Source organism: Hylaeus anthracinus, unplaced genomic scaffold, assembly GCF_026225885.1.
Source record: "Hylaeus anthracinus isolate JK02 unplaced genomic scaffold, UHH_iyHylAnth1.0_haploid 11989, whole genome shotgun sequence".
Classification (NCBI taxonomy): Eukaryota; Metazoa; Arthropoda; class Insecta; order Hymenoptera; family Colletidae; genus Hylaeus; species Hylaeus anthracinus.
In genome coordinates this window covers 7,402,040-7,413,057 of record NW_026534337.1, presented here as the reverse complement: position 1 = coordinate 7,413,057, position 11,018 = coordinate 7,402,040, and the positions used below count along the sequence as shown (strand labels likewise).

General features: G+C 41.4%; 1 protein-coding gene across 4 annotated transcripts in view; it reads right to left on the bottom strand.

Annotated features, from left to right (window-relative positions):
* Positions 1 to 183: 183 nt before the first annotated feature.
* Positions 184 to 11,018, bottom strand: part of LOC128887665 (uncharacterized) — a 52,508-nt gene continuing 41,673 nt past the window's right edge. For 2 of the 4 annotated variants that reach the window (XM_054143825.1, XM_054143827.1), the window contains exons 7-14: positions 10,730 to 10,796; positions 9,698 to 10,006; positions 8,784 to 8,937; positions 7,862 to 8,223; positions 6,318 to 6,434; positions 4,791 to 4,877; positions 1,113 to 1,727; positions 184 to 736 (exon numbers count right to left, since the gene is read on the bottom strand). In XM_054143825.1, coding sequence (XP_053999800.1) covers positions 572 to 736; positions 1,113 to 1,727; positions 4,791 to 4,877; positions 6,318 to 6,434; positions 7,862 to 8,223; positions 8,784 to 8,937; positions 9,698 to 10,006; positions 10,730 to 10,796 — 1,876 coding nt within the window. In that variant the 3' untranslated portion in view covers positions 184 to 571. The remainder of the gene's footprint in view (positions 737 to 1,112; positions 1,728 to 4,790; positions 4,878 to 6,317; positions 6,435 to 7,861; positions 8,224 to 8,783; positions 8,938 to 9,697; positions 10,007 to 10,729; positions 10,797 to 11,018) is intronic. The other 2 variants (XM_054143828.1, XM_054143829.1) reach the window with 1 other exon arrangement.

The window sequence follows — 11,018 nt, the reverse complement described above, 5'->3', positions numbered from 1 at the left end:
CATTGTCTCATCGAGATATCCGATCCCGGATCATGTTACTGTCCATTTATCGTAGAGAAACTTTTGCATTTAAGGAGACTGTTGAATTATATACTGTTGCATATGATTACACACTTTAATAAATAACGAAACGGAACGGTAGGATTTCTTTATTATGGAAGAAGGTGAAGTAAACACAGAGTCTACATATCGGTGTCTTTATTTTTCAGTTCGATGCCTTCATCGAGTTCTACGACTCGTACATCAAAATCTGTGACGGTGGGGACTAAGTTCAAAGACACGGGCCTACGTGGTAAAAGATTTCGCAGTGCCTTATCTCGGTTAATAAGGATTATTAGCCGTTTTTTTTTGTCCTCCTTACTTGCTATAATACGATAATAAATAACATGTAAAAAAAGACGTACGGATAAAAGACGTAAAAAAGAAGCTCGCCAATAGGGGGAGCGCTCTTTTGTCTAGAATATAATCGATGTAAGGTTTCAAAAGAGCGTGCAAAAATGTACATTGTGGCAGAGGTACAAGGTGGACTCTCCTAATCGATTCGTCCGACTTAAACGTTAAGCTAGGTTCTTTATCGATTATTATGATCGGGGTTCACTTTGATGGTGACTTTGTTCAGAGCGGACGCGAGCTTCTCGATGTTACTCTGAGGCAGCTTCCCGGGCTCCGAATTCGTTGTCTCGTTGTTGGACGTTGGTGCGTTCTCGGGGATCGGCTTAATACCTGCTTGCGGTTCCTGAAATGGCAAATTTAAAAACATTGTACCATTCGTAACTGAACGAACCATTATATTTTCTTCGTAGTTTTCTAAAATTCGTTTTCTAAAATTCAGATAATCTAAAACAGAATTTATGTATTATTCGTATGCACCTAACGCGAATCCTCCGTCTATCTACTCTAGTCTCATCTACATTACAATAGCATTGTTCTCCAACAAACGTGTTATTAACATAATTTCTGGTGCCTCCAGTTGTCCTTAACGACGGCGTTCAAGCGTTTACGTACTTTCCAAGATACCTTCTGTATGCTTCAAGTTTTCGTGACTAAACTGTCCAACGTATAATCCTAACGATCCTAACGATCCTAACGTATAGTCCAACGATGAAACTCACCCCCTCAGTCTTTCTTCTTAAGTTCGATCTCTCCAACGTGGCGGCGAGCTCGTTCTGCAGCCTGGACACCACAGGTCCGTTCGCCAGCTCGTTGGTCCCGTTCCTGTCGACGCGATTCTGCTGAGACAAGAACTCCAGCTTAGACGGTGGTTTAGCCTCCCCCTCGTAGGCGCCTATCCTAATGGCGACCTTTCCACCCGTTGGCTTTGCGATTTGTGCGTTCATAGCTGGCGGCGGTGGCGGTGGCACGGTTGACTTCGACATCTCCGATACGGGACTCATCGAGGCCTCCTTTCCGTTAGCCACAGGCTTGTTTCCGGTCCCAGTGTGCCGTGGGCTTCCGTTCACGGTCATCGTCGAGTTCTGCATGGGGAAGTACGTGGATGGTGGCTTTGGAATTACTGGATTTGGCGTTTCCTTCAGCTTGAAGGACTCGATGCTCTGCATCTCCACGGACTCCTCGTTGCTCTTGGACTTGGAGAGTAGAGGAAGTGGCGGAGGTGCTGGTGGAGCTGGGGGTGTGGGAGGTGTAGGAGGAGCTGAGGAGACCGGGGGTGCTGGAGGCGCTGGCGGGATGACAGGTGTCGCTGTGTTCAGCACCCTCTTCTCTTGTTCCTGGTGGCGATAGAATAGTTTCTTTAACTCTCTATTGCGTAATGTTTCTAATAATGGTTAATACGATAAAAATAATTTCTATGGGTTTCGATAAAGAGTCTGGTAGCTTCGTGGATTTAAGCACTAATTGTTTAGGTCGAGTAATTAATACACCTTGCAAATATAAAGGTGTGCTTTATATTTTCTAGTTTCAGTGTACTGACGAGTTTATTTGAATTTGAAAAAAAACAACTTCTATTGCAGTTATGTTAATATATGTAGTGCGATAGCAGGTAGATAGAAGCCTATCTTATTGCACGATAACGCGAGGCCTTGTGCATCAAGAACGACGTTGGATAATATTTACCGAAGTACAACGTTTCATCGATAGTTCGCCAACAAATGTTCTTAATTAATATGAAAATAGCCGACAGGCACATGATCGTTCTTATCAGCACTTCCGCCTCGCGATATTAATTTTTCTCAGGCATACACGAATTAGATGCACCCATACATGTTAATTAAGTTTGATTAGATTGATAACTAACGCCGTATGGAGTGATGGTGACCAGGACGCGGCTCCTTTTCTGTTCACCGTTCCTCATTAAATTGTTCATCGTGAGTTTCTAAATGCTATCTATCATTCTCCGATTAACTTTCCATTCCGTCGGCGTGTCGATACGATCTCCTTTTCACTGAATTGATAACGGTTGATTACAGGCGTACGTTTGCAGTTAATAATTTTTTATAAATCACTCCGAGCCGTATTAATTAACGGGTTCGAGGAAAAGTTCCCATTAACTCTTTGCAGCACGGGGTGGTTGACCGTCTAGAAAATGGTCCACTTAAATCAACCCTTTCTAGATTTTAATCGCAGTTACCAAAAGTTTGCAATGATCACACGTTTGCGCCTGCTCGCAATTTTCTATGCGTCCTAACACTTTTATTTTCGTCTGTTTCAGCTTTATCGCGCACTTAAGGCCTCGACGCTCGGATTCTTGGCCAGGTAAAGGTAAATCGAGGTAAACTCGATTGTAATTCACTGTTCCTTGGACGAGCACTCGGAGAACAATCGTTCCGGGACGCGAACTGTCAGTTTTTTCCGAATTACAAGTCGCTTGGTCGGCGCATTTTGCACGCTAATCGCTGCTTCGCGTTTTCGTTAATCACAGTCGCGCGCTTTGCGGTAATCCCGGTGCGGCCGCCTTGAAACCGATCGCACGCCGCGAGTCGACTGAAAACAGTCACGAGAGTCGTCGCTCTTATGTAACCTCCTATTATTTTTCACGTCTGCCGCAATTTGCGAGAAGCCCGACACGCAGCGAGTCGTGCGTGCTGGAACCGACTAACCACCGCACGCACGTGTATTTTAGGGGACAGTTCGGTAATTTCAAAGAAAAAAATCAATTCTTAACGATGCATATGATATGTTATACACACTCCACGTTATTTTTGAGTTGTCATTGCCGAGGCACGTATCGGACTTTTAGTGAAAAACTGGTTTGAACTTGCATTGATAATGGAAAATGCAATTTTATTGGCACTTTATCGAATCGCAACCACCTACTGGCGCCGATTGCCCACCGATGAGTCGATTACGTGAATCATCGGACTCCCAGCAATTTGTATCTTTCCGTAGATCGTCTAAACGTAAAATTAATTCGTTCCTTATCGTCTTGTCGCTAAGTCACGATAAATCACCGATCGTCGGATCGAATGGCTCGATCGAACGATATAAACGGTTCGATTTAGAAAGTCCTCGCTGAGCGCGCGCGGTTAATGTATTATAATCACTTAATTACGTCTCAATTAAGGGCATGATTTAGTGGTTTCAACGAAACGACCGTCCGATGTTTTCTATCACGCGGTGATTGAGATACTGAAGACAAAACGGTGAAATGTACGTGACTATAACCGGCAGATCGCTCTCTATCTCGTTCCAACGATCCCCTGTACGTGTGTACAACAGTTAATAACGCGCTTCTACATAAATTCAGGTGCACTTGAGCGTATGCGTTCGCACACAGGTAGACCGTTCGCGGCGCGCAGACAATAACCGCTCCGAACGCTTCGTAATTTCGAGGCCTTATCTGTTTACTTTGCCAGATCTCGACGGTTGTGCAATTAACAGTAAAAATGTTACCCAGTCATCCGGAAAACGATGCTGCTTGCTTCTATGATAGATGTGCTCGATTTCGCATAATATTCACAATTCTCTATAATTCCTCTAAACATTTAATGAATTTACGAAATGCTCAACTCAGCAGTTCGGTGTGAAAATTAATCAATGTTTGGTGAAATCGTTGTCTAAGGTGTACACAACTCCGTCAGGATGTTTCGAAAGTCCACACGAGGCGCAGTGCAAGCATCCGAAAGGATGTCTTTAATGAAATATGAGAAGTATATACTTGGAGTTATATTTGGATAAATAAGAGAGACCCGACGTAAAATTAATTTTAGTAAAATTGCGAGCACGAGTGAATATACGAGCACCCTATCGATAGGTAATTCACCCCGGTTACTAAGCGTAATCTCGACTGAGAAACCTTCCTCGCCAAGTCTCCGAGTACGTTGCTACCTAATAGGATTTTTTAATTGCCCGCTTACGTATCCACGGTTCCGCTTTTTCCAACACGCGCGCGCTCGCCTATCGCCCCGTAATCTGAAGAGGAATTTTACCTTCGCTCGTTGATCTTTTCAGTGATCAGAAGCTGTAACGTCTTCCTATGGAAGGAAACGGTGAAAGTAAACAGCGAAATTGCAAGCGTTGTCGCCTCGAGTGCAATTGCAATCGGAAGAAGCATACGTTGTCTGGGTGATTAATTAGTTCCACGATTTTGTAGCAATTTTAACCATCGACTTTATTGTAACCTTAACCATTAAAACGTAATATTTTGTCCAAGCACATTTCATTATCTGTTTTAAGGAGCAGAGTTACATTCCAAAAAGGGGCGCGCATGACAGCAATCAATAAGAAGAAGAGATACCAGAGTCGTGCATTTTTCAGATGGACCGCAGAGTCACGTATTCGAGGACAGACTGCGTCGTACGTTCCCCGGGAAGATAAGCTTATCGTTTTCTTACCTGCTCGGACGTCTGATCGGAGAAATGTACTTTTTGCTGAGCCGAGTTGAACATCTTCCGGTGGGCACGCTTGAACTCCTCCATCAGCTGCGAACAATTTAATGCTGAACTCTCTTCGCGTATCGGAGACTAGAGTTTCAAATTTAAAGCTCTTCGTGACTCTAGCGATTATTAAGAATTTTATTTATCGCGAACTGTTTTCAGCTCGAATGTTTCGCTATTCTTACACTTCGGCATCTGTTTAGAGACAGAAACTATTCGGTTGTCCCGAAAGTTTCTTTCGCGAGTTGCACTCAATTATTTTATGTGGTCGTGTTTATATAAATCGACAATCTAATTTCATAGATATCTATGTTGTAACAGTAATGGAGCAAAATGAATCGTGTACAATACAGTAATGTAACATAAAACGTAAAATATTGCGCATGTATTATTTATTAATAAAGCGAAAGAAACTTTTGGGACAACCTAATAAATCGATCGAAAGCGGAATAAGAAACTCGCTGGAATTCGCGAGTGCACTAGCTTCGTCCGCTTACGGTTATAGACTGAGCGAAGATTACCAAGCGAGCAATGCGCCTGTGAACGTGGTCGTTTGAAGGCTCGTCCACGAAAGTTCAATCTTTTGCAGCATCGTGCAATAATTTTTAATTAGATCTACTCTCTACTCATTATTACTCGCGGTTCTTTTCAGCAGCCGTCGTGGGTTTAACGACGTTCACTCTTTTCCTGCAACGAACGCTACTTTTCTCACTTATCCCAATTAAACGACGATCAAATCCGTGTGTACTTTGATTAATATGAATCGAAGACTAATCGTATTCACTGGTGCTATTTACACGAGACCGTAAGTGTACGAAACTATACTTCTAGTTGCTAGAGATCGTAAATACAGTCAGTGATGGATCTGGAAGAGTTTAAAAGGAGGGAGAAAGGGATCGAAAGTTTGTTAGGTTTCTCTAGGAATTTGTTTTAGTCTCATTTATCAAAAAATAATGACTTTTAGTGTTAGAATATACAGTCAATCCTATAAATATTCGCATCCTCTATGTCTATTGAAGAAATTTGTTTAAATTAAATAGTAGGTTTGATGTTTCCATGTGTATGTTTGGATAAATATGTTGATGTATATAAAAATATATAAGCTTATTCATATACATATTTATAACGAAAAATTCATTTGGTAATATCAAAACTATTACTTAATTTAGTAAAACTTCTTCAATAGACATAGAGGGTACGAATATTTATGGGATTTACTGTAGTTTAGATTGTAAGTGCCAGGAATCAAAGTACATCGAGTAGTGTATATACTGTTATCGGACTGTTTACATCCGCACCAGTAGGCCGGAAAAATATTAACGTAACGATAGCACAATTTTTACAGGCTTCATTTACACGTGCTACTTGCGCGTGTGTTCAATTCTAATCGATAAACAATTCAATACACCGCTCATAAGATAGATCTACGCGACTGTATGTGAAATTTTGTCGTTTTCATTTCATAGAATTATAACTTGCTGGTACCTTGTCGTGCGTGACCTTCTGCTCTTGCGCCCTCAGAGCTTCCGAATTTTGAGGTTTCCGTGCCTCCATGGTCCTGTCCTTAGCAGCTTCCGTTTTGGCGGCGTTGTTCATACTCCTCTGTAATAGAATGTCGATACGTAATACGTGCGTGTCGATGATCGATTATTTCGCGAACAAGTCACACGAATAGACACGACTACCGTACAGAGAACTGCGAAGACTCAATTATTTCGTCACAGATTGCGTACGATAAATCGATTATTGAGTGTACGCTATAAACAATCCGTGCTAGTTATTGTTATCGAACGCGCGTACCTCTAAACTGAATCATCGATTATAACGAGCTTTGCAACTGTTTTCTCAGAAAAAATTAATTTGCAACGTAAGTGTTATCTTTTAACGTGATGAAGAAAGCTTTATTAAACAAGAAAGTTGCAATACATTAGGAAAACCGTGATTCTAGAGTTAGTTTATATTACTACCTAAGTGTGCTTCAAAAAAATACGGAGTTTTGCATTAAATTTTAATCAGAGCTTATTTGATATCGCAAAAATCTTTCGGCCTCTACTGATAATAACATCCGCATCTAACAAGAGAACATATTCAATTGTCACGCGCCGATTTTGATAAAATTGACGTGGTAGGTAGTTCTCAAAAAAAACATTTGACACGTACGTTTTTTTTATTGGCAATCGTCCATATTGAAGAGGTGAAAATAGAAAAGATGGGGGTGAATACCATGTTTTTTTAAATATCTTGAAAACTAGAGGAGTTTGAACTCTAATACTAGAGACGTGTGTAAGATTTCAAATTAAAATCTTGCATACTTTATGAAAACAAAAGTGATAAAGAAGCCACACGTTTGGCGCGGAAGAAGGAATTCCCCATTTAATACAATTATTATTGTTATATGGTGAAAATCAAAATTTCCAAAAACATGTATCCTTAAATTTAACCTGTAGTTTACACATATGAATTTTCACGAATGACAAACGATATTTAGTAACATAAATTAACAGAAAAAGATATTTTTTCAAAAATAAATTACTTAAATAAATAAACAATTTCTTCTGGCATGAGTAAATTATCCATTCAGAAACGCATATTTTTAAAAAGAAATTTTTGTCCTAGTTCCTCTAGTTTTCAAGATATTTAAAAAAACATTGTATTCACCCTCAACTTTAGGGGCTGTTTTCGCCCCTGTTTTCAATATTTTTGTGAGAACTACCTACCACATAAACTTTATCGAAATCGGTGTGTGACAATTGGATATGTTCCCTTGTAAGTTCGACTTGAACCTCGATATGTTCCAGAGGAGAACTCGAATCCCAACGTCTGGCATTGCCTAAAGTAGACTCGGTTGTACACTCGAGTATAGAAAGGGTCGAATAAGAAGTAAAGGATCGCAGACGACGATAGGACGATCGAAGAATTAATATGCCAGCGTTGCGTATAACTTCCAGATTATGCGAGAAATGCATACACGGTGGAGGCACCCCGCATACTATTCAGTTTTGCAAAAGAAAAAAATGCGCCGCTCCTACCTGCTGCGCTCGCCTCTGCAGTTCTTGCGTTATGGCAGTGCTTAGGTCGGTGCAGGCGATCGGCGACGTCCTTGTGACGCAATTGCGGGGTGTTGCGTGTACGGTGGTCGCCGTGTCGTTAGTTTTATTGGTCCCAGTCGAGGCTGCCGTCACCGAACCGTAGGAAACCGTCGACGGCGGCTCGCAGGAAGACGTCGACAAGGACGAAGAGGTGGAAGCCGAGTCCTTGCTGCAGGACGACTCCAGGCTCGACTCCGTCTCCGTCGAGCCTGTGCTGCCCATCGACATCGTGCTACCCATTTGCATACCCATGGCGTTCATTGGCTTGGCCTCTGCGTGAATATCACGGATTCTTCGTGTCACTTTACGATCGGCATTTTGGAGATCGTCAGAGGAGTCGAGGCATGAAATTTTGAATTGATGGGACAACGAGATAGAATCTTGTACCCAGTGGACAATCTGACTAGAGTTAGCTGGGACGTCGAGGGATCGATAGGGATCGTTTAAATAACAGATAATGAAATCGATCGTACATGTTTACCTAATCAGTTTGATATATTTTTCTGATCCAAGATTTTCATTTTTATGTAAGGAACAAAGGATAAGTTGCTTATCTCTTATTTGGTATTCGTAACTTTTATCTTTGGAAGAATGTCGCCAATCTCTGGATAAGATTTACTGGTGGGCTTATTTAGGCGAAAAATTTGCGTTGATAAGAAGGAGAGAGATTTGAGTAGTTGCTTGTTTGTAGAATAATATTAGAATGTTCGTTAATGTTAATAAGCACGTTTTCATTTAAAGTTTTGACGTTTTCATCAATTAAAAAATTTGTTCACTATGGAATTTTCTTCGATGGCATTCATGCAATTAAATATGTATCTTCTGTACATCTAATGAATTGTTTGAGGTAAGTTTAACAAACCTGCTGGCCACTTGTAAGAAAGAGGTGGCGGAGGAGCGGGTGGGCACACAGTTTGATGCACCTCCACGGTGGTCACCGTCTTCCTGTCGCCCTCGATCGGCTTTTGCATCATTTGCAGCTCGGATAGCCGATTGCCATCTTGCGAACCGTTTTCCTGCATCACAAAAAATGAAGACGTGTTGTTCATTTATTATAATGCCGCGTCAAAGGGCCATAGATAGAATAATTGTCTTATATTGTCCATGATTCAAACAGTAGTAACATTTTTATGTGGAATACTATTCTGATTCTATATTACATATTAAATTCGAAGTTGCTAGATACATGTACGGAAATGAGGCAACTTTAAAGCAAAATAATTGCATCGATGAGCTTATTAAGACCAAGTATGAAGTAAATCCGTCCATAAATAAAATATTCCTCATACAAACGTTGTAATCCCTTTTTAACCCTTTAGGGCTTAGATTTCGAAATATCGTTTCTCATTCCTTGTATAGATCATAAGGGAAACCTCTGTGCAAAATTTCAGCTTTCTAGGTTCAAGAGTTTAGCCTGGGCGTTGATGACTCCATAAGTTAAAGCTTTTATTTTATCATATATAGAAAACACCTGCTTGAAAAACTCAATTTTTTCAGACGAACCTCTTAAAATTCTCCTTAAAACACAGGAGTATCGTTTCTCTTTTTAATTAAGTCGCGTTCAGGCTGCATCCTACCCCGATCGTCACGCTAATTCAATCAGATAATAGCGACGATTACGAGGGTACTGGAAGGTAGAAAGCGCACATCTAAATTAATTATCAAACAAGTTTCTTTTTCACTTCGCCAAGAATTCCTCACGGTTTGTTTACGTTCCCGCGGAAGAAGTTAACGACCAAAGGACTGGCTGCGATTAAAAAATGGCGGTTCCCTTACTTTGGAACCGTGATACGGGAGAACGTCGTCGGCTGGCCCGTCGTATATGTAGTCCTGCTGTCTGCAGTTGTCCCGTCGATAAGCCAATCGACGATTCGCCTCGTCGCGAGGATTGGCATCGAAATCGTGGACCTCGTAGTCGATCCTGGGCGCCACAGGATCGTACAGGGGCTCGTTGTCGATGTCATCCTCGTAGCTGCCTCCCATATTCGGGTGACCTGGTCCTCCCATTAGCCTGTGATTTTGGTTCTGGTTCTGATTGATGCGGATCACTGTGGTGTTATTTGGCTTGCGAGTCCATTCCTGAGTCTGCAAGTTCGAGCACTATTTAAATTGGCGATTAGGTCACTGTGTAATTGGGAGTTTCACATTTGAGTCGTTCGCTGCACAAATCGATTTACTCCTCTTTTTGAAAAATCTTAAATTTAGGTGTCAAATCACTTTGTATAGTCATAACTTTTTATATTTATAATAACTTTCCTGAAAAGCTTTAAGTCTTAAGACTGCTTTAAATCTTAACCCTTTGCACTTGAGAAGTGACTCTCAGTCGCCATTAGGATTCACGCAGCAAATCTACAATACCTAATGTTTCCTTAGGTTTAATTTCTTTGGAGCTCAAAGTGTCGATAAAATGCTTGTCGGCGAGGTAAAGGTGACCTTATTTTCGAATCTAGATAGCTCAGAATTCATAGCAATAGAACGCTAAGAAACATCTCGAGTTGCTGGTAGATTCCAGAAAAAAGGCCTCGAGTGCAAAGGGTTAAACGTTACTGACGAATCTTACAACTTTAGATTTAAAGCTTGTTGTAAAGCTTGTATTCGTGGCTTCTGAAAGGTTGTCGCGTCTGATATCAACTTGTATCGGAGCTACCAAGCCCTGAAGATGCAGACTGCAACGTTTGCGAAACGTCGTCGTTAACGAGCTGATATCAGACGTGACAACCTTCCGGAAGCCACGAATACTACAAATCTTAGAACTATTATTTTCCGAGTCGTCCCAACGGTTGTTTCTATTAATTTCATAGATCTTACCTGATCCACGTGAGGCCACTCGGAGGAGCTGCAACTGCTGGTGGACAAAGCCAGTGGGCAGCAACTCCTGGAAAATTCAATGGCACGTGCTCGAGTGATTTTTCATCGTGCACCGCGTGTACTTTCTAATTCCCAATTAAACGTCGTCGTGATGAAGCGCGACCAAGCAGCGCTGGGGTTAGAAGCAGGATGAAACGTTCGCGTGGCGTATAGGAATTCGTCGTGCACGGCACCACGATCATTATCGCGAAATGTCCTATTAATAGAATGACTTTCTCTCGGTGTAAAT